General features: G+C 43.9%; 2 protein-coding genes across 2 annotated transcripts in view; one reads left to right on the top strand and one right to left on the bottom strand.

Moving 5' to 3' along the window:
- Positions 1–8471: 8471 nt before the first annotated feature.
- On the top strand, positions 8472–13241 carry LOC109856125. Its single transcript, XM_020431064.1, has 2 exons — positions 8472–8658; positions 9300–13241. The coding sequence occupies exons 1-2, from the start codon at positions 8586–8588 to the stop codon at positions 13076–13078; spliced, it is 3852 nt and encodes a 1283-aa protein (XP_020286653.1). The 5' UTR covers positions 8472–8585; the 3' UTR covers positions 13079–13241.
- Positions 13242–14104: 863 nt separating this feature from the next.
- LOC109856126 (ubiquitin carboxyl-terminal hydrolase 3-like) overlaps positions 14105–24036 on the bottom strand; it is a 13447-nt gene continuing 3515 nt past the window's right edge. The window contains exons 2-6 of the mRNA XM_020431066.1: positions 17930–18077; positions 16885–17710; positions 16421–16666; positions 15901–16094; positions 14105–15531 (exon numbers count right to left, since the gene is read on the bottom strand). Coding sequence (XP_020286655.1) covers positions 15369–15531; positions 15901–16094; positions 16421–16666; positions 16885–17710; positions 17930–18077 — 1577 coding nt within the window. The 3' untranslated portion in view covers positions 14105–15368. The remainder of the gene's footprint in view (positions 15532–15900; positions 16095–16420; positions 16667–16884; positions 17711–17929; positions 18078–24036) is intronic.

Below are 24036 nucleotides of genomic sequence, written 5' to 3'. Positions count from 1 at the left end.
GGTCCATCGATACAACGATTACGGAATGACGATGTCGGAATTTCGATCGAAATCTATGGCACTTTATACGAACGAACGCAATTGTAAGACCAATCAATTTAAAACACGAATAAATTTCTGTCGGAAACGCAAATTAGCGGCTTCAAGATTCGTCGTCCTGTGGCAGAAGAAAATCCATGTTCGCGCGCAACATATCAATTACACAAATTCAAGATTAAAAAAAAAAAAAAAAAACAAACTATAATTGCAACATTATTTCATATTAAATACTTCATCGAGCACCGCGTTTCTCGAATTCTTTCGCAATACCTGGCTTACACGCGATTCGTCCGCAATACCTAGAGCGCGCGGCAAGACGCGCGGGGAGCACGTTTTGCGGCGTGAGGCGAAAATAATATTTTATTCATACGCCGTAGACGCGACTTTCCTCGCTTCCTGGCGCCTCGAGCGAAATAATGCCTGGGGACCGAACGACTGAGCGACCGACCGGTCGTTGCACGGGCGTTGGGCGGTCGATGGGGGAGTTGCGACGCGAAGTCCCGTATCTCTACTCCGGAGAACGGGGTGTGTGTTTGTGTGTTCGCGCCGTGCGCGCACCCGGGAGGAAAACCCGCGGGATGCTGCGAGGACGCGTGCGGGAAAAGAAAGGGAACAAGAGAGAGAGAGAGAGAGAGAGAGGTGCAGGAACAACGGGCTGCAAAATGCTCCCGTCGCTTTGTACACATTTGCATACCGCGTACCATCGTGTGCGTGGCGACGTGTGAAATCCAAGCCCCTTCTCCTCCCCTCTTCCCACCGTCTTCTCTTCCTTCGCCGCCAAAATTCCGTTCCCGTTTCGCGCGCCACTGTGTGTGTGCCGTTTCGCACTTCACCGAAGAAGCAATACGGAGCGATATGAGAAATATTCGTCGTTGACAAAAAATAGAAACGGCATCTTATCTTTAATTTTTTTTTTTTTTCGTCTATTTTTATATATTATACAAATATCTGAATTTTATATTATATCTTATTCGAATATTTATGTTAATATTTATGTTAATATAGAGATGGAAGATACGGTGGTCGTCACGCAATTGTCACTTAGACAACGAACCGCAGTGACAACAAAATGCAACACGGCTGACTTTTGTTTACTTTTGCGCAGCGTGAGATTCTCGAAGTGAACTATATATTTCTAATACTATCTAAATATAAATTCCTCTTTCTTGCTCTCTCTCTCTCTTTTTCTCTCTTCATTCACTCATTCGTTCACTTATTCACTCACTCACTCGTTTGCTTTTACTCCATTTTGCTTTCGCATTCTCTCTACGATCACAAAAAACCATTTAGTCGTCACTTTTTCCAAGTTTTTCGTTTGAATTCACTCACCAGTCGACGGGACGGCTGTTCATAGTTGAATTTGTCGTTGCTGCTCCATTTTCGATATTTGCTCACTCGGCCGCTCTTGTGTCCTTGCACTTTCTAAAACTCACTCGCTCGCGTTTGTTCAGGAAAACGCGGCTTTTTAGTCACGATAACGCGGATCTTACGTAAAAACACGATACAGAGCTTGATCGTCACCGCGCGCAGCGCTCGCGACGCGTTTCTCCACGAAACGCCATATTCAAAATTTTTTCGCGGCCAACTTCGCGCCGTAACTGCACACCCGCGACCGCGAAGACGATCCGAACACTTACATCGACGTAACAATCACGGACCGCGATTGCTTCGAAAATATATATTGTACACTTTTTTGTTCCTTTGTTATTTTTACATCCGACACTTGTTTGCGCGTGAAAATTTATATTTGCTTGTCGCGTAAAACTGCACACAAAGTACGAAAAGATTAGACGAGCGTCCGAACTGTAGCTAAGTGTCGTACGATGTAACATCACGACTGTCGAATCCAAAACACACTCGCGACGTGTTTTTTTGCCGCCGTGTCCTACACTCAAGAACGATATGTAAACAATTTTCGTCGTAAACATACCGTCCGTTGCTTCGAGTCTCGATAATCTCGTATTGTGCAACATCCAACGTACGTATCACACTTATGTGAAGATTTTTAGCGTCGAAATATCGAATTGTGCGATATTCAGCGTATCGGTTTCTCATTTGATTAGTTCAGTTACTTTCCGAACCCCTCAAAACGATTCTCGTGTGTGTGTGTGTGTTTCTCGTCGTTAAATATCGACATTTAAAAAATAAATAAATCAATATATAAAAATATCCGAGTACCTGAGGTCTTGATTTGCAAGTAAGTATTTAGCGGCAAAATGTTTCTCTCTTGATGTGTTTCTTAAAGTTAAACTTTCAACACGCACTGTGTGCGCGCGCGCGCGCGATATATGCATACACGGCGGTTTTCGACAATATGACTGAAAAGTACAGGATTATGCATGTCTTCTCGTAGAAAGCACAAAGAGAATGTTTAAGCTTACTGAGAGTTTTGCTTGCTTCTAGCAAAGACGATACTCTTCCGTCAGGTTGCAAAAGGTTAAAAGGATTTGAAGGGCGTCTCTCTTTTTCCGAAATATTTACGCAAACTCTCTCAAACTTTTAATCATCATAGAGGAAAAACTTGAGCGAAGAAACTTGATCAAAATCTTGGAGGGAAATAATTCAGGTATTTAAAATTCACATATTTCAAGTGCGATTAAGAAGGAAATAATAAGAAACTCACCGTGCCGTGTGTAATGTAATGCTCTATGTGTGCGTTAATTAAATTATACTTTAATTTCATGTTAGCACTTAATAGCCTTGTTTAGCGTTTTGCGCGCGCGCACATCGAGAAATGAAACGATGAAAATTCTCTGTGACCAAAGACAAGAGCGAGAAGGCAGTTTTTTCCCGCTTTATAATAAAGTGTTCATAACCGGAAGAATATGACGGTCGATAAAACGTTTCCCGGGCGTTTTGTACATATTTGCATACCGCGCTTCGCGGTGCGTGACGACGTGTGAAATTCGACCTCGTTCTACCTTCAGCATCGCGCTGAATCCACAATTCGAGCCGGGTATGTAGAGAGATACATATACGGGTAGATGTTAATACCACGATCTGTCGAAATTTGCGAAAATTTACCCGGAACAAAGAGACTCGCTGAAAAGCTGCAAAAGAAGTATATAAAACTAGATGGCCTGATACTTTTTATATAGTTTCCGCTAAAACAAAGAAATGGATCTGCGGAAAATGATTGAAATAGCAAGAATTCTTCTATGTGTGTGAGTCTATTTTATCAGGCGCAAGTCGTCAGAATCTGAAATGAAATTTTTTTTTGCAACATCGCGCGATTGTATCTTCTTTTTTCCGCCCATTTATTTCTAACTATTTTTTGTATAATTTTTCTTAAGAGTTAATTCGATCATATTTTTCATATAAAAGACTTTCTGCTGAGAAGCTGCTTCGATCTTCGGGATCTCGCGTCGGGATCTCGCGGATCGTGTTCCGGCTTCGTTAACGCGATCCCGCCGCGAAACTCGGCGAAATAAGTAAATTAAATCGTTTCGGGCTGATGACGCGGCGGCGCAACTCGCGGCGGATGGCAACCCATGGCGGAGGAGAGAGACGCTCTGCAACGTCGACGTCTTCCGGTTCCGAGAGAGGAACTCGCTAACGAGCGGGCAGGAGACAGCTTAGAGAAACGTTCCGCAGGAACGAAAACGACGGCGGACAGGAGCGGAAACAATTAAATGCTCGTGCCCGAGTGGTCGCATTGTTCCGCTCGTGCAGCGGAGTACGCGATTCCGTGCCGTCTCTCCTCCTTCTCCTCCGTAGTATTGAGTTGGACTCATACACGAGATACACTGTTGACTCGGGGGTCCTGCTTTTATTGGACCGATGCGCGAATCCGAGCGCGGCTTTTGCGCGAGAGAGGGTCCCGCCCGCCTCGTTGCACGCGCGAGACTAATTTGTCCATTGCGTCGCGTGAGAACCTCGTTCGAGAACACGATTTAATCCTTTCGATGCTGCTCTTGCGATGTCAGTTAAAAATATATATATATATATATCTGAGAGCGCCTTACTTCTACAGTCCGTCTAATTGTTACGATAACAATATGAAATATAAAGTAAAGTATAACAACAATGTATCGCGCACTTCTAACTGGTTTATACACACAGCGATCTAATGCAGCGAGATTTTTATCTGAGTTTTTCGAAGGGTGATCACGGACCTTGACGAATGCTGTTGATCGCATCAAGATTTCCGTATTGCAAGCGCCACGTGCCAACTAAACTTGGATCAATTGTTGCTGATGTCCAAATAATCAGCAGCTGATGTTGTTTACTCGTCTCTCGCATAAAGCGCGACGTGAAATAAACAAAACGTGTGTTGTGATTGCGCGTTACTCAAAACAAAAAAAAAAAAAAAAGAATCCGATTGTTCAACAATATAATTGTTCGCGCGGTTACAGCTTCAACGCCGTAACTAATATTTGCAACATAGAATGTCGTGTCTTCGAAATTTGCACTTGGAATCTCAATACGTCTCAATCCGCTATTACACGCGATCGAGCCCTCAAATCCGGCAGACTCTGTGCGCAACTCGTAATCTGCTCTATTCCACACTGCGAAACGTGGCTTCGTACGCGATACCAGTAATACACCAATCCGCGTAATGCGGATCGACGGTACAATGGTTCTCAAATTTCTTTTCTTCGACGAAACGATATAAAACGTTTATCGACAACACGACGTACGTAAACGTGTAATTCGCGAATGTGTGTTGAAGAAAAAAAAAATTTCGAGAAATATTTTTTCTACGAAATATATATTTTTTCGTATTTTTTTGTTGTTGTATATTTTATACACATCGAACGTATCGAAATAAAATTTGTCAGACAATTATTGTCGAAACGTTCTCGAGTTTTTTTTTTTTTTTGTAGAATTATCGTTTATACATTGGAGTAAAAATTGCGGTTGTTTTTTCTTTTTTTGAGAATCACTGATATACACGCATACGAGTTCACGTGATCCCATCCGCGTCTGCACACCGCGCGTGAAAAGGAAGACCCTGTCTGCGGCGTCGGTTTGCGTCGCGGCGCCGCCGATCGCGCAGTGAGGATATCTCGGGGGATGAATAGGCCACGGCGAGGATCAACGTCCTCGGAGAATTCGTCGAATCGGTGGTGACGGCCGCGTCGACGGATATTTCTCGATCCCCTTGATCTTCTAATAAGAAGTCGCGATATGTGGTTCCTCTACCCCTCGGCGTGCGGAGGGGGGATGATTAGCCGCCGGAGTTGGTTTTACGCGGAGTGAGAGAGAGAGAGAGCGCACCGATGCGGCTTCGCAATGCGCTGTCGCGCGCTCCGAAAAAATAGAACGAGAAATAGAATATTCAAAACGAGAAAGAGAACGTGTATAGTGTGTGTGTTAGAAACGCTTGTGTCTTTCTGTGACTTTCTTCTACACATCGCGATTCAATAGAAAGCAATTATACCTTGCGACAGAGGGCAACGCGTATTGTACCGTTATGATCTCACAGAGACGTGCAAGACGTCTTTTTTCCCTTTCCGGACGTCGATCGCTCTCGGTATCGCCGAGGTATCGATATGTTATACCCGGGTTCTCTTTTATCCGTTCGAGTCCAAAGACTCGGCGAGAGAGAGAGAGAGAGAAAAGCCGCTTTCAACACCGCGCCGCCTTCGTAATGGCTTAATAACCCTCTCTTTTCTGCGACGCCGGGCGTTGCGCGGCAAAAAAAGAAACGAAACGCGCGGAGATGAAGGAAGAGAGGGGCGAAGAGAAGAAATTCCTCACAGTTGAGATCGCGGCTCGCCGCGCTACTCACTGTTTGCGGCTATTTGTTGGACGTGCGTTATCCGTGCGCGGCATCTCTCTTTCTTCTTCGTTGTGCCGGCAGCGGGGCAGGCACATCGATATCGACCGCGGAATGTAACACGCGGCTCCGAAACAACATGGCCGGCGGGTGGATCTCCATAACGAGCGCGGTGACTTGCACATCCGACCCAGAACGCATTAGCCGTATTTGCATTTAATTGCCGGTTGTTTGTTTGACGTCCGCGCAACCGGCGGAATTAGGAATACTCGGCGGGGGAGGGAAGGGGGAGAGAGAGAGAGAGAGAGAGAGAGGAGGAGGAAAGAGAGGACGCGCGAGGGGTATGGGTGAACTGCAGGGTGCAGAGTCCTGCGTTTTGCGATCCGCGATTTGTCGCGAGTTATTTTTTTGCAAAAAGAAAAAAGTATACAATCGAAAAGGATTTGTTTGAGACTTAATGAGATACAAAAAAGAATCGAAATCGAATCTTATTATATATATATATATATCGGAAAAAATATCCTGTCGCGGGAACGCGCGTCGGGAAGATGCCACGATATAATAATCTGCTATTATTTCGAAGCACCTCGAAAGAGTCGTCGAGTCGTCGAGAGAATAATGGAAAGCGACGCGAGTTATTAAGTCGCGTTTTCCGCGTATTATCAACCGATAGCCTTCGCCTTCTCTCCTCCCAGAGGCGCCCGGGGATCGCTTGCGATTACAGGGGACGCACGTAGCTCGTCGGACGTATAACGGTGGATCAGGTATATAGAATCCTAACTGAATCTCTTCTCTCGGAGGATCTCTTCCGCGTCTCTCGCTCGCCTCCCTCCTAGTTGTCGACCTACACTCAGTGAGTGCCTCTCCTTCCTTCGCGCCTCTCTCTTCTACCCTACGTCGAACTATCTTCTGCTCCCCTTCTATGTCTCTCTCTCTCTCTCTCTCTTGCTCTCTCTCTTCATCTTCTTCTCCCTATTCGTCTTCTTCCCTCCGGTCCCCCCTTCTTGTCTGTCTCTTCAGTCCGTCTCCCACTTCCGGCGGCCCCACCCGTCGTCCCTTCGGGCAACCAATCCCGAGTAAAGTTTGTTACACAACTCGGCGAACTTTCGAAAATGGTCTGCCTCCGCCAAGTAAGCTGTTCTTGGCTCCCTCGTTAGCTAGACTTTCCTCTTTGGTGCCGGTGCTCTCACCGCCGTCAGAGAAACCGCGGCGGATGCGACGCGCGCCTCACCGCTCTCTCCTCTTATCACGCACCCGCCCGCGCGCTCTCTCTCTCTCTCTCTATCTTTTTGTAGCGCAATTCCCCTGCAAAATAGCGTCTTCGTCTTCGACAGTGTCGAGTTCTCTGTATGTTCAGACGACGAAAAAAAATGTCTATGACATTATCTTTTTGCGACAATCTAAACGCCGATAAATATCCTTATATATATTAATAATTTATAGAGAGGAAAATTTAAGTTTCTTTATATCTTTCTTGAAAGAAACTTACCTTTTTTTCCGCATTAGAAGTCTATCAAAAAAATTCGTTATTTTTTTCGCAAGAATTACGCGTAGTGTCTCAAATGCAATTTTTTCCGAAAAAATCGTTGCGCGTGCAATGTGGTCCCGCGATAAACCGACATGCGTAATCTGTTCCTATGCGCGACGCATATATTCTCTAAACTTAAACACACGCAATCTGACGGGCGCGATTAAATTGGCGCAATCATCAGAACAACCAACGTGTCGGCGCGGCACCGTCACAAGACGGTGTCGAAGGCACAACCGGCTTTATTTTATCGAGATCGCCGGCTTACTTAGGCAGTTCCTCGAGCAACGCATTCATTAACGCAAATATCCGTCGGATGCATTAAGCCCGCGCTTGTCGTAACGCGCTCGTCGTATATCGCGGAAATTGCGCGTCGACGCGAATGCAAATTGCTCGATGTTCGCGCGCGTCCCGAGAACGCGCCCCTCGCGAGTTTATCATCCCTCATTTCTCGATTAAATCTCTCCCGATCTCTTGCGCCGATATCTTTTGATATTTTTTTTTAATGTCAAAGAAATAAAACCGCGCACAGTTTTTGAGATCTTTTCTCATTCCTTCTGTGTTGTATTATTTGTAAAAAAAACGAATAAAATGACATGTTAATATAAACCATTTAAAAAAAAAAAAAAAGAGACTTACGTGTTGCATAATTCAATTATTTTGTCGTTTACCTTTGAAAACATCGACGGTTGGCACACGTTGTGATAAAAATGCAAAAATACGTTGACTCGCAACATATCTAACTGGGACGTAACTCTTATACATGTGGACGCACGTTATCTCTGTGAATGTCGCATTTCAAAATTTGCAACAAATGTACATACGTATGTAAATGTTGGATAAATTTCTGTTTTTCGATTTCCATGCAAATACGAAATAGCTTTTTAGAGATATTTTATACATGATATTTTACAATATGATCAAATGTGAAAACCATTGTGTCCGAAAGCCTTTCGTATCTGCTTTAAAAGCAAATAGCGATAAAGTAAAATCACAAAGTTCCGCGCGTAATTACACAATTTCACTAAAATAAAATTGCTCAATATTAATTCTAGTAATTTTACAAAGTGAATAAAACAATAATATTGTTCGACGCATACGCACTCGCGCATTTAAAATCTGCGCATCTGGAATTATCTCTAAGAAAAAGTATTCTTATGTTTTTCGTGCGAAACGCAAAGATACAATCCGTTATTTTTTTCATTAACACGCATACGTGCGTACTCCGTAAACTGTTCAATTTCTCTCTTAGTGTATAAAATAGAAATTTTTTACACACTAACTCATGGATAAGATATGAAAAGCGATGAGATTGCAATCGAAAACATTTCCGAAGTAAAAACTGTCATTTTATCTTCGCCGCGGAAAGGTACAAAGAAACATCTATCATTTCTAGAAATGTTATCAAATTTTTTTCATATCTTTCTTTGTCCACGAAATACATTGCATTTAATAAAATATGTTTGAAAGTAAAGTATGGTGCACGACAAAAAATACAGATATGTTGCAATTCGTCGAATGTACTGTTGATAGTACGATCTATAACCTATTGCTACACACACGTGACATTTGACGCTTGTAAAATAAATATACGCTTTAGAATTAAAGAGAGAAAACAAAATGCATCACACACCGTTACAAAAATTCGATATTACAATGTGTGATATAAAATACATATTAAAATATTATTTACGTTTGTGAAAGATGATTTAACGTAATAATGTGCACGTGTGTGTATGTTTTACAATATAATAAATAAAATATAATTATTCCTAAATAAACATTAATAATAATATAACAATAATATAATAATATTATTATTATTATTTTGAAATAAACTTTACTAAGAAATTAGTGGAAACATTAATTAGAACTCGAAAGTGGAAAATAATTTAAAGACTCGAGTCACAACCTCAAAATTAAAAGAATTGCAATTGCGTTTCTCCTAATATCACTTCGATTTAACCTCGTGATCTTGAATTAACCGGCAATTAACACCAATTGGGACAGGACAGGTAATTAACGCTGTGTCCGAGGGAGCTCAAGCGTCCGGTTCCAGCAACTCCAGCGACAGTTCGCCCTCCGATCTCAGGAGACGACTTCAGGACTTACCGTCGCCGGACGAGTTCGATCTTGTTGCCGATCGTGTGGCCGCGCTCGGTCGACGTATCTGCCGTAAACGCGAGCTTTTCTTACGTCTGCAGGGAGTGGCGGGCCGAATCGAGGAGAAGGACGAGTGGGAAGAGAGGGAATCGACGACAGGATCCGGGAGCTCCTTGACCAGACTGAAAGACGCGCGAGCCCGAAGAAGGGCGCGAGCTCGCTTTTCGGAAAGTTCGTTCGACAACAAAGCGATGGTGATTTCGCAAGCTGGCAAATCGAGTGCCAGCGAGTTTTCTGCCGATCGATCGACACGCGATAACGATTATTTGCACTTGCCCGCGATCGAAATGTCCCGAAGACAATACCGATCCTCTTCCGTGTCCGAACCGTGCTCAACGCGTTTGTCCCATCAGAACAGAGACGAACCGAACGAAATTAGAATCAACAGATATCGGAACTTCACGTCCCGCGATCACGACGAGTCGAAATCGGCCGATCTTCCGTCGGTCTCGTCGTTTTCCATCAGCAAAATTCGACCGAAAAAATTCGGAGGATATCGCCCGTCGTCCGGTGTCGTCGTGAAGAACCTGAGCTCCGAGAGCTCCGAATCGGAATCGGCCGCCAACGAAACCAATCCCGTCCGAAACATTGACGATGCGACCTTGGAACTATCCTCGCCGGAATCTAAAGTCGTTAACGGACCCGTGAAGAAGATGCCTATTATGTCCGCGAGAAGCGACATCACGGAGTCGATACTGCCGAGTCTTTTGCCGTCGGCACGATCGTATCACGATCGTCCGGTTTTTCAAGACGCTCCGCGAAACTGCGCCGCCGAGCGAATAAGCGACGTAAGGAAAAAGCCGTCACGAGACGTGTTGTTATTCTCCGCGAGAAATTTCACGTCGGATTCGGAGGAACTAGTGACGAGCGCTCGCGACGAAAAAATGCGAATCAAAGACAACGTTAGACGAGCCATATCGGAGTTGGAAGACAAACTCAGAGCCTATGACGAGGGACTCGAGAGTTGTCGCATTTTCGCACCGCGAGCGCACGACAATCAAGATCTTAATCCTTCGACAAATCGGTCCGATCTCGAAGGCGATTATTCCGAAAATATTGACGACGATGTTCGCGATGACACTGAGAAACGGAATCAATCGAAGAATACTTACGCAAAAAAAGTCGAGAACACGCCGCGTTTATTCGAAGAGAAAATTAAAAACGACGCTACGGAAGACGCGTTGTCTCAAGCCTCGGATGCGATTCAGAGCGAGAATCGCAGTCAATCGTCGTGCGCGGCGAAATATTTGCAGAAACCCACGTCGAGCGGAAGATCCAAGAACGGCGGCGCCGATTTACACGGCAGATGCGATCAGGAGATTAATCGCGTGATAAACGTTCCCACGCTCGCGTTAGACTCGCAAGATATTTCGTACTCGACGTCGGCAGGCAGCCGAGAATGTTCCGTTACCCAATCTCTCGACCCTCGCGCGCTGATCAAAGCCTTATCAACCGTATCTCTAAAACAAGAGGAAAACGTTTCGAGGAAACTCGAGCGCTTTTCTCGCAACGATAAGATCGATACGTCGGACTTTTCCACGAAAGGAGAAACGTGGCGCGTACCGAGATCATCGAGTACCGAGTTATCCGCCAAATCGTTGTCGCGCGCTCCTTCCAGGATACCCGTCAGGATCTCGAGCAGCAAGCTCGCCTTATCGGCCAGTGGCGCGAGCAAACCATCGGGATTTTTTAAACAACCGGAGAATTCGAACGCGGTCGCGAGCGACGAGAAAGCGAAATTCACCGATCGGAATGGAATTCAGAAGAAACGTGTCGTCGCTCGTCAGCGATCGGAAGTGGAGTTGCTTTATTGTCAGACTCGCGAACGGGATTCCTCGTTGGAATCCAATGCGAATGAGAACGTTGAGGCGAGCGACGAAGAGATGGAATACGAAGCCAACGGTTACAAGCCGAGAGGCTTTTCGACCGTTTCGAATCGGCGAAGTGTCACGTACGATGACTGCGTCACTTACGAGAAGACGCAACGTTCGTCGGAGACCGAATTCGGAGCGGATAGCAAAACAAGTTGCCCGCCTGTGTTTTTTACCAAACCGACGTATTCTGATAATCGTCATCAAGATTGCGCGAAGATCGATGCGCGATCGAATCGGAGCACGTCCCGGGAAAGTGCGATAACCGCAAACGTCACGAGCGCCACCGAATCGCCGTGTTTGTCGAGATACAAGAAGAACGAATCGCGTTATGTCGAATCGTCGAGAAATATAGAAGAAAATTTTACGTGGCGAACGGAAGACGAATGTGCGTCGATAAGGGACGAGGAAAATCCCGAAAATGTGGAGTATGAAGTTCATGCTCGCGAATCGTGCGACGAGTCGACGGAAGAGCCACATTCAACGAAGAGAGATCGCTTCGAAGTATCGATGAAAGGATTATCCAATTTACATCAATCGGGAATCGAGAAAGTTGCCAAGAGGCAACGAATCGGCGACGATCTTCGTGAATTTAACGAGAACAGATCGAACCGCGATCCGAGCACCTCGGAATCCACCAAGGTCGCGCAGTCGGAGGATCTGGCGTCTCAGGTGCACAAAACGCAGGAGATCTGTAGCTTGATCGCGAATATGTCCTCGTCGTCGTTGAATTACGAGCAGAAAAGAAGGAAGAAGAGCCAGGAACGTTTTCCCTTCACGATTTCAGAGGCGTCGGGAATGTTCTCGACGGAACGTAAAAACATGTGCGATTGTCGCGAATCGCTCGATAAGAAGAACCGTCCCGCGGACGCGCGACACGAAGAGAAAACCGCGCACCGGCTGACGACGCATCCTAGCATAACGAGATTGGCCGTTTCGGGCTTGCCGGAAACAATGGGAGAAATTCTGAGCTGCGCCATGCGGCAAGAGAAAGAAACAACGTCTTCCAAGTCCAAATTACGAGCGATCATGCGAATATTTTCCTCAAAATCCAAGAAGAAGACGAAACAATCAAACAATAGCAAATCATTATTGGAAGCGACCGAGATCATTTACAAAAATCGCGCCTGTCAAGCGGATTCCAGAGCTAACAGTTGCTCGGGTGATTCGATCACTCACGGAACGAACTCGATGAATGACGACGAGCCCGGCAATAATCGTCGGATCGACTGTAACGTAACGAGATATCAGATTACTCGATCGAATCCCGCACTGGTCTCTTCAGGAAACGCTTTGAGAAAGACGGAGAGCCTCGAAGCAATTGATCGGGAACATCCCCGCAGACGATACGATCGGGATGATCTGTGGGTTCGGGATCCTTCATCCGAGGAGAAGATTAATGAAACGCGAGAAAACGACAAGAACAACACGAGAGAAAGTTCGGATGATCGCTACTCAATTTTTTTTGCGAAAAATCTCGAATCCGATAGACTATCGGAATCGAACAATTCTCCGAAAGACGAACGCGACGTAATAACGTCCGGTCGCGCGCTGCTGTCGGACAAGAAGAGCAAACAGATTCCATCGAATTGTGTCTCCGATGAAGAGGATGAAGACGTGACCGGTTGTTTCTGTTTAAAACTATGTCGCCTTTTCGCTTCTTCGTCCAAGAATCGATCATCGGTCAAAGAACAAATACCTTTATCTTCGAGAGCTGAAAATTCGGTTTCCCTGCTGCTGAAAAGAAAGAAATAATGTTTTGTCATTTCATAGAAGATAATTTTCATAGAAATATCGACAATTGATACTTCACCACGTTACATCGGATGGCAATATCATCTTCATTATCGACCGAGAAGAAGTATTTACTATCGATACAACAAGTTTTTCTCGTTTCCGCATAAAGTAATTTCTGCTATTTTTTTATACTAGACCGCAAGTTCGGTAATTTTTTTCAGTTTTGTACATAGAAATAATGAAATAATTAGATATCGACTTGTAACTAGATTGTGTTTAAAAGAATAATTGTGCTACGTGTGTATAAGATAAAAAAATAAAATAAAATGGTTCATTAATCAATTAAAATTATTTCAAAAACAAATAGAATTGCGCACACAGGGAGAATTAGATTGTTGAAAATAATCAGGATATATTTCCAAGGATAATCGAATCTCAAGTCCCACAGCACATACTCCGAAGCACGTTTTCGATTCATGTTCTTGTTTATTTGCCGTTCGTACATAATTTTTCATTTGTTCTTCAATAATAATATTGATGTTTCACACTTACTTCCGTACGTCATAAGTCATACATGAGTAAGAGTCTTCGCCGAAGATGCGCAATTATCGCAGTGTTTATCGCCTTAATAAAACGTTTTTCTTCGCTACGCATTAACTTATTATTAGTATTTTATCGTTTATCGTTATAGAAAAAATAAGTCTTTAAATAATCACATAAGAGTCGTCGAGAGCCTTTTTTTTTTCGTGGACGATAAAGGATCGGAGAGTGGAAAGGATAACAAGGATCGGGGAAGGATAGACACACGCCTTTGTACGTGTGTCTTTGTATGTGTTTACATTTATGAATACGTGTATTGCATAAACGTGTGTGTGGTGTGTCAAACGTATTATGCGCATGTTTGCGCGTGTGCATACGTTAGTTATAATATACGTGGAGATGTATGTACGACGAAAGATTTGGAAAAGGAAGAGAAGGAAAAGGACAAGGCTATCGCTTGAGAAGTAACGTTGTCGGCCCTATACGGTACTTGCTTTTTTTTTCTTCATCAACTCTCTCTCGAAACAACGATGTCGCGCGCGCGCGCGCTAAGCCTAGAAAAAGTTCTATCTACCGAGAAGACCAGTCGTTTTTCGCGTTTTTATTTTTTTTTAAGGACTACACATGAGGAAAACGCGAGATCCGCGTCATTCCGCTACCGCGCGAGAAAAGGGCATTTTAATCGATCCGAACAGGGAAAACGGGACAGCAAAAGGGGGAAGGAGCGGTCGACGCCCGCTAAGTAAGAGAGTAAAGTAAGAAAATCGACGCTAAAGGCAAATGCGTTTCCGCGATCCACACCTCGAGCGCTCTCTCTCTCTCTCTCTCTCTCTCATCCCTATCTCCTTTTCTCTTCATCTCGCACTTCTCTACTTGTTCTTTCCGCCGTTGTCGTCATCGAGAAAGGTAGGGAAGCTTCGCCCGCCAGCACACTCCTCGCATATGCAATCGCGCATCTCCACGTACTCGTGCGCCGCATGCGTGCTACGTACATTGACACGGATACGCATGCGCGCCTCGCGTCAATCATACACGCATCACACAGCTGTGTGTCTCAGTCTTTCTTTCGTCTTATCTGCGCATCCTAGTAGCGTAAGCAACTTATTGGGCGTCATGCATATCTGCTTAAATATGCTGACCGAACAATCGGATGTGACTTTACTATAAAAATCTTATCGAATAAAGTTTCACATTGAGAGACTACAATCTTATAAAAAGACAGAAAGAAAGACAATCTAAACGAAAAAAAAAAATTCCTTTTCTTTTTTTTCAAAAAAAAAACTACATATTTAACAGAAGAAAGATATGTGGACACACACACACACACACACACACAGCGCACAGCGCGAGAAAGAACGCGCTTGATTAATTTATTATACGCGACGCAATTAGATATATCTGTAGCCGATTATTCTAACTCACGTCTCAAAGGTCGACGTCGCGATTGATTAAAGCGCGATAGCGAACAAATTACGTTTCAAACGAGATCGTACGATTTGGCAACAATGAGCAATCGCGAAATACATAAGTGCGATAAGCGGACGAATCTTCGCTTTCTCAGAGGCGCTCGAGACGCAAATCTGGCGATCTCTTTTGCTTCTTCCGCTTTCGTGTTTCTTCGCTTCGAGATTCGCAAGGAACGTTTCGTTCAGTTCTCCTTCGTTCTCTTCGCGTCCTCATCGACGTCGTCGTCGCCATCGTCGTCGTCGTCATCATCATCATCGAAGCTCGCACTACCAGGACGGGACTTCTTGTCGGAGAAACGACGTCACAAAGGGGGTGGAATAGAGAATTCTCTCCGCACGTAGAAGAGGATGTAAGGCTTACACTTAGCGACAGCGTCGGTAGTTGCTGGCCGAACGGAGCTGTCGTTAAAGTGGAACCACTGGCCGTCATGCACGGCGAAGGCAGTGTAATGTCCAGTACCGGCACTGCAACACATAGTTAGCAATTGTGCCCTATCACAAGAAAAACAATTTCCCTTCGTTATAAAAACTATATATATACGCACATATTTTGTAAGCAAATCTAAAATGTTCAACAAATACATAAAAATTACTCGGTCGAGCTAAAACGTTTTATTCAAAAAAGTTTTAATCTTTTTCAAAATGAAGAACAGATAAATGCGAAATACACGTTCGTCAAAAGATATTTTTAAACGCAGATTGTAGACAAGGAAGCAATGATTATCTTTATCTTATCGCGTACATAATATTGAAAAGATAAATATCGTGCGATAATTGCTACAATAAAACCTTCGAAATCTCTTTAACGAGAAACATTGTTTTGGGAGAGCGTACCCGGAACCATGGTGCACGATAACGGCAGCCAAGTCATAAAGGTGACTATTCTGAGCGCCCAATCTCGTCCCGGTCACGCCGCGCACAGTGAACGCGGACATGTCGAGGGACTCCATCGGGAAATCCACCTGCGTGTCCACCTTCGAGCGATAGGAATTGCACCACCTAAATCTTTTAATGTGAAGGCACAACACCTGGAAAGAGCGAGCACACGCATATGAGCATCGATTATGCCGCCGTTTCCACGTCAAATGTTTCTCTACTTGATCAAAGTTCTCTATTCGGGTCACGTTCTGTTCGTGCAAACTACATTGCATGCCGGTGAATGCATTTCATTCGGTGAAATTAGAACGTCAAAAAATCGATATATATATACATATGTAAAGGAAATGCAGGGACGTAAAATAGAACATAAGGTCTAATTTTCTTCATAAGAATGTGCTCGTGTTTCTTCAATGTTTCAAAAGTCGAAATTTCTTAAAAATAAACTTCAAATCGTTTTGTGAATCTCAAGACTTACGTTAGGCAGTCTGTGTATCCAGAACCTCTTGGTGGACCTCTGCTTGCCCATGCAATTATCGCAGAAATAGAGCTCGCTATCGGCCAACTCCTCGACCTTGAAGAATCGCGTCAGACTGTAAATCAGACTGCATACTTCCTCCTGTTCCTTCGCTCTGGTTCGCTGCAACCTGTCCGGTATATCTAGCGAGAGATCCTGGAAAGGCTCGTGCGTCTTCGAGTCCGTACGGCAGTTCATGCAGTGGACCTGCGCGAGGAAACGCGATCCATAATTCGTCCGCGCTTCTCCCAAGAAGAAAACGAAGAAGACACTTTGACTTTCGCAAGCTACACCAGTCTCTCGAGAGAGCGCAGAAGAAACTTTTCCTCTCGTTGAAGAGGCGTTATTATACGAACGTTTGTTTCGTGCGCAATCGAGATACCGTCCGTCTAAAATCGGACCGTCTTTAAGACTCTTAAACTTACCACGCTAAGTAGAGTGCCCCCAAACACGGCGGTGACGATGCTCTGCTTGCCGCGCAATCCCAACGGTTCGTGTCCCAATCTGGGCAACAGTTGCAGCAACTCGGTGTGCAACCGGTCGAGCATGTAGGTGAGGAACTCGTGGGCGTCCTGCTGCTGATAGCCCCGAAATCTCGGCACGACCTTCCAGATGGCCAGAAACAGGCACTCGGGCGAGATCGCCTGACCGTTAGAACCGCCCAGACTCAGACCGAGCAGCACCTTGCGGAGCTCCTCGGCGAGCAGGGCGTCGCTCATGGACATCTCCTTCGCGCGACCCGGCGTAACGATGCGACCGCGATGCGTGGGCGGCCCGGTGGACTCGTCAAAGGCGATGCCCTCAAGACACGGCATCTGTGTGAGGTACTCGCAGAAATGGCTGATGTTGTTGAAGGACTGCAGCACTACGTTCATGAAACAGGTGTTACCGAGGTTCCTCAGGCCGACGACCTTTTTCTCTTTGGTACTCTTGGAACTGCGCCTCTTGGCCGGCCGATTGTCCGCGCTGCTTGCGTCGAGCGAGTGTAACCTTTTGCGCGACGTTCTCGGCCTCAGATTTCTCACGACCACCTCCGCTTTCCACAGAGCGTCCGGGTCTTCGCTGTGATCGTCGCCGCCACCGCCGCCGCCGTCGCTGTCGCGTCTTCTCGAGGACGGCGGCGACGTGGACGGCGACGTGCTCCAGCTCTCGTCATTCTCCTTGTGTTCCTCCTTGCGAAAAGTCACGCGGCGTATCTTCTCGATCTGACCACTCGTGGTGTCGTTCACCACGTACTCATCGCAAGTATAACTGAAACAATCGAATGTAAAATACGATATAGCTTTTCCACAGCAGAGATACACACTTGAAAGAGCTTCTTTTAATTACAACGTTTATTTATCAGTTGATCGACAAGACAGAATAAGTATCGCGTTAAAAATTGAATTTTGTAATGATTTCTCTCGCAAGAGTTTCGCGCGAATGAAAGCATGCAAGGTGAAATACGACGGAGGGAGGGCAGAAACTCACCAGAATACCGCCAGACTCTCGCAGTCTATGCACACGCAATGCTGAGTGTTGGTCTCGTAGTGCTGCAATGCGTGGCCCGCTACATATCGTCCGCAATACACGGCACCGCAGTGCAGACACAGCCAGGGACTCTTCTCAGTTCCACACACTGCGTATAAGGAAAAGACAATTACATGTAAATGATAATGAACAGAACAAGCACACACACTATAAAAATATATTCAAAAATATTAGTACCCATTATTGCGGTACGTTTGTGTGCGCGCGTATAATTACATATTTTTGTAAAAACAAATTTTTTTCTATATACAGCAAGTTGCGCGTGTCATGTGCGCTTCTCTTTAATCATCGCGTTTACATATATATATATATATATATATATATATATATATATATATACGTAAACAAAGAGGAAAGAATCTCGATCGACAACCATCCAGTCGCAGAGTGAAATATATCTGGTGGTTGCGAAATTGCCACTCGGCACCGCCGTGTCGTTTCGGCTCGTCTCAACTTACGTAATTCTCGAGAGAGCGCGTAAAAGCGGGGGGTGCGGTGGCGAGTGGGGGTTCGACACACCCCCTTCGCACCCGATCGATCGCGAAATGTCTCGGAATTCCATCGGACTTTGGATTCTTCTGGCGTTTCGCGCTTTCTTCGGATTATTTAAATCTTTTATGGAAAACATATTGAGGAAGTGTGTGTGTGTGTGTGTGTGTGTGTGAGAGAGAGAGAGAGAGAGAGAGAGAGAAGCGACAGAAAACGCGTCATGGAATTTACCCGCGATACTCGCTAAAACTAGGAGTGCGCATTCTGATGTTCATTGCCAGCGAACGATGCGAGATTCGTTCTAATATGCTGCAGTAAGCTTCCGACGAGCTCGTGAGAGCATGTAACGTCATAGATTTGTCGTCACTTCCTGCTTTCGTTACTGCCGTTTGCTAGAGGTAAGACATTCGCGCTAGAAAAACAGCAGCATTCGTCGAATATAATGTGAAAGATACGTTTAATTTGTACATGTATAAACGCAGAAATTAGCGAAAAGATTTATATATAAATTTGTCTTATTTGTATAATTTATATAAATATAATTTATATAATCTATTAAACAAATGCGCGCGTACTTTTGCTTGATATGTGCAATTTATTCGCATTTCCTATAAATGCTCTTCATTTTACATATTTTATGTATATTTTTTTGCACATAATAAGATATAAAATTTATATTTTACATTGTTCACTCGCTGCGAACGATAATGAATTTCGAATTTATCATCTGTACATGCGGAAAAAAAATTGATTCCACGTAAGTTTTGCAGCGCGCTCGATGATATTAAACAATGTTTTTTTTTAAACTTCCGATAAAAATGTTAGAAACAATTACGAAACGATCACGAAACAATTACGAAACGCTAGAACTGCTTCATGACGTCAAGTTCTCAGCAGTAAATATCGAAATGCAACCTAGATCAAACGCGAGTTTATTTTTGATATGATTCTCTTTTGCGGATACATGAGATATTAGAATTAGTCACGAACGCGGACTGATTCAGAACATCGGGAAGGCGTTGCCGCTGCTTTACATATGCAAAACATATGCAGAAGACGAATTCGCGAATTTGCGTCTAGAACGCCACACATAAATCTCCTTCTCTCTTTTATTCAAATTTTTCCTAAACGCGAGTGTCGGACGTGCGTTCTCTCGCGAACAGTGGCGTAATCTTATACAGCGTGGAACGAGAGAAGGAGACACTCTTGCGCGAAGAGAACGGGACGTTAAAAAACGCGAGTGCGTGAAAAGTGAAACGACAACGCCGAAAGTACGGGCGCGCGAAGAAGAAATCTGATCTCGCCGAAGGTCGTTTCTATCTGGAGGAGTCGTATTCGTTTTCAGTGTGTGCCGATGAAGCTTTAGAACACACCGAATGCCTCCATCGGCACGTTTTAATCAGCGACGCGTTGCGCTATGAGAACTCGCCTCGTGGACAAAGAATAAGGGGGAGCGAAACCGAGTGGGTTCGGTTGACGATAAAATCTTGCAAGGATAATATTCCTCGAATACATTGCTCATGTATGAACGGTAGAGACTTTCTTCTTCTGCGAATATATTTCAACATCGGTCAAAAGACGAAAAAAAAAAAAAAAAAAATATTGAGCACTAAAAGTACAACAAAATAAAAAATGAATTAAGAAAGTTTTCTATCAGAAAGAGCCAAAAGCAATTTTCGTAAAAATTAATTAATTGCAGATTCAAGACTCGAGTGATTTATTTTGTTCACTTTGAAAATTGCGACTTCAGAATTCTTCGTCGGAATAACAAAAAAAAAAGACGTCATTTTAGCATTATTACCGCTGATGTTTGCAAGAAAAATAAGTTGTCGTTGACGACACAACGTGTGTGTGCGGCTATGAAATATTATCTGCGAACACTTGACAAACGTTCGATACATCTATCCACATTGCCGTCGTCTCGTGACGATAACGAGCCGAATAACAAGACGACACACGTTTGTTGGCCGAAAAATGCATAAACTTTTTAACAACCGACCGTGTTGTACGCGACACGGTTCGTTCAGCGCAATCGTTCATTCATTCAATGTTCGTCTGGCTCAATGGAACGATCCGTGCGAATCGTCGTCGGAGTGATAGTCATTGCGAATGTAACGTTTGTCACGACGTGACGACGTATAAGGGGGAAATAATTATGAAACAATGTTATTGTTCGTTCGGAGATCGACCGGAGTTTAATAAGATTTTTATTTCGAGATTGTTAGACGAAGATGATTTAACGTTGAGTATCAAACAGGAACACATAACAACGAGATAATAGACTTTTTCCATGGAATGTTTCGAAAAATATCGATATGTACTGAATTCGAGATAAGACAATCTTTGAAAAATTTGTAAGATTTTAAAGTCGTACTTAGAGAGATACAAAAGTCAACTAATTACAAAACACATTTCCATGAAGAGGAAGAATAAATAAATTAAGTATTTCGTCACTATTACGTGATGCAAACCAAGCTTCGTCTTAAATTTTAAAATTAAATTAAATTCAAATTATTCTGTGTATTAATCTTTTACGTTTAAGATAAATAAAAAATATATTTCGCGCGAACACTTAGGACACATTGGGTCGCACGACCGAATTAATTAATCCTCGCTTGTTTGAAACGAGGTAAAATTTGTTGTTAAATTTGCAAATACAAAGGCTCTTGCATATTTTTTAATAATGAAAAAACCTTAAAAAATTTAAATATGTATCGACCAGTCGATTTTAAATAAAAAAACGCTACTTCTAAACGAGGTGAAATATGAAGCGGTGACCATGGAAACGAGCGGTAAACGAGGACGTAATACGCGTCGTAAGCGCATAACTCGCGCGGTTTTGTAAAAACCGGTAATCGTCGGTCGCGGTAAAACTTCGACGACGATTACTCGGCTCGAGCGAGGTTGCATCACCCTGCGAAATTAAACAAGCGAGAATCGAACGTCGGCGACGATGAAAATCAGAAATCGGGTGTAGTCGATTATCGAGGTTACCATCGACAGAGAGCCACGAAACTCTGACGAGAAGGAGGAAGTGCTCGGTGTATATTCAAAGAACCGACTGTGCAGCTTTCTCCCTCTTCATCGCGCTCCGATCTCGCGACGTTCGATTCCGCCACGCCTACGAGACACAACGACGTCGTCCTCGTTGTTGTCGTTCCGAGGATCGACGTAGTCGCCGTTGCCTCTTTTCTCTTCGTCGTAGCGTTAACTTTGTCGACAGCAGCGTGACATTGTTCGATCGGATGACACATTTCAATGTTTTCCTCACATATCTTTACAAATCTCGTTACGTTCTCATCTAAAGACCGCAAACAATTTCTGACGCACCTATGCCATTTGCTTCTCGGTATGGCAGGTTTATCGATACTTCGCTAATGCTTACGATATGTGAAAAAAAAAAAAGACACTGTCAATGCCAAAGCGCTCGATACCGGTAAGGAAAAGTATATCCGAGACTTTGTTTCAAAGAGAGAACAAAATCTTCCGCAACGCGAACTATCCGATTAGCAACGACGCGGTTATCGATTTTGCAACGTCATGTAGTCAGGCAAGAAAGCAGCCTTTGCTAGCACTAGCATCAGCATCAGCAGCAGCGGCATCAGCTGCTGCTGCTGCTGCAGCAGTGGAAGTAGTAGGAAAAGCGGCGGCGAAAGAGGGGCGGCGGCGGTGGCGGCGGCTCGGACGAGGGTCCTTTTATAGTGCGTAAGGGGCGATACTTTTTTCCTCCGTCTTCCTTTCTCTTTCTCCCTCTCCTTCTCCCTCTCCCTCCCTCTCTCTCTTTCTCTCTCTTCCTCTCCTTTCCTCAGGGGAACGCACATAGCGACTGCTACTCCTGCGGCGCGATTCCGCCGAGGCATTTAAATCGATCCGTCGCCGGATACGTCGCGATTCGCCGAGCGTGAACCGCTCTCTCGCCTAGTCTATCGCGACGCTAATCGTGACGACACGTTCTCGTGTGACCGGCGATAATACGACGAGGAAACACCGAAGAAGTCTCGGTATTTTTATTCATCGAAGTATCGCCCACGTGCATGACGACACTAACAAAGCTTGTTGTTGAAAGAAGTCGATATACACATTAAGTGATACCAACACGTATAGCGTTGCGATTAAATATCGCTAGAGATGTCGATATGATATCGAAGAAACACTCAGATTAGTTGGAAAACTTAATTAAAAAAACACAAAGAACGTATAAAACAGCGAACTCTCAACAACTTAAAAATAAAAGACGATATTGAACAAGATATTGATCTCGACTAAATAAAAAATATTTAGAAAATTATATTAATAATATTTTTTAAAATAATATATATTCTTTATTAATATATATTTTTTAAATATTTTTCAAAAAACTGAACTATATAATACTTAGGAAAAAATTCTCTCTCTCTCTCTCTCTCTCTCTCTCTCTTTCTCTCTCTCTCTTTGTGTGTGTGTGTGTGTGTGTGTGTGTGTGTGTGTGTGTGTGTGTGTGTGTGTGTGTGTGTGTGTGTGTGTGTGTGTGTGTGTGTGTAACAAGTTTTTCTCTGTTTAACATTTGCTCAAGCCCACGTATTAATCAAACGTGAGATTTCAAAAAGAGAAACTGATTTATCGATCAAAAGCGTACGGTATGTCTTTGGAGAACATATTTGCGTATCGATGACCAGTATCGAGGCAAATGCTCGTGACAGGTTGCCGAAGGCTTCGCAAATTTCGACGACTATCGCCGATAGTATCGTGTTGAGTAATGAAACGTTCGCGGGGAGAGGAAAGTGCGCGTCCGTTGCCGTTGGGGGAGAAAGGGGGGTACTGACTCATCGCCAGTGACGTACTATCTCTTCCTACGACACTGCGCGATGCATTTGTCCGCGTGTGTACGTACGTGTATTGTGTGTTTATTGTTACTTAAGCTTTATCATGTATTCAAACGCTGTTATCTTTTATCTCCCTGTGTCACTCCGTGTTTGGATTTGTCGTGTCGAAATTCGTCAATTCAAACTATTTTTTTTTTTTATTCATTCAACGACATAAACGCGGATCGACAAATAAGCGTATTTTTATACAATAGCGTGGAAACGGAAAACTTCGTGCGCGCGATGATATGTAAAAATAAAATTGTTATTAATATGCAATCAGACACATTTGAGCGTGTGGTTGTTTTCCTCTTGCTTTCTCGTTTCCAGTAGTAATTAATAGATAACGTCATCCTTTTCTTTTAAGGCGCGAGATAAAGGATTCACGCCCGACTAATGCGCATTACGGGCTTATCGTGGACGCACCATCTTGTGAAATCTCTTGGAGCGCTTTTTACGTTTTATCTTTAACAATGGCGGCATTTCCTTTTCTCGCAGTAGGTCTATTTGTCTTATATTCTATACTTTTTTTTTTTTTTGGTTTTAAATTAATCGCAAACTTCTCCGAAAACAGATAATTGCAAAAAAACATTGACAACACGTACACAGTCACACAACGTATTTCTGCAACGGATAAAAACGGAGCGATTTATCACGCATTCGTCGAAGCTTGAAGGTCTGGAGAGAAAGAGAGAGAGAGAGAGAGAGAGAGAGAGA

The sequence above is a fragment of the Pseudomyrmex gracilis genome, unplaced genomic scaffold (assembly GCF_002006095.1).
Source record: "Pseudomyrmex gracilis isolate BER0280 unplaced genomic scaffold, ASM200609v1 scaffold_108, whole genome shotgun sequence".
Lineage (NCBI taxonomy): Eukaryota > Metazoa > Arthropoda > Insecta > Hymenoptera > Formicidae > Pseudomyrmex > Pseudomyrmex gracilis.
The sequence above is the reverse complement of the archived record's forward strand: the minus strand, read 5'-3'. Positions and strand labels throughout refer to the sequence as shown.

What these genes read in the sequence shown, in the direction of transcription:
- LOC109856125 (XM_020431064.1), top strand. Translation starts at nt 8,586, where the DNA reads ATGAAAAGCGATGAGATTGCAATCGAAAACATTTCCGAAGTAAAAACT. An exon ending in TTTATCTTCGCCGCGGAAAG is followed by an intron (nt 8,659 to 9,299) that starts GTACAAAGAAAC and finishes CAATTGGGACAG; the next exon opens with GACAGGTAATTAACGCTGTG.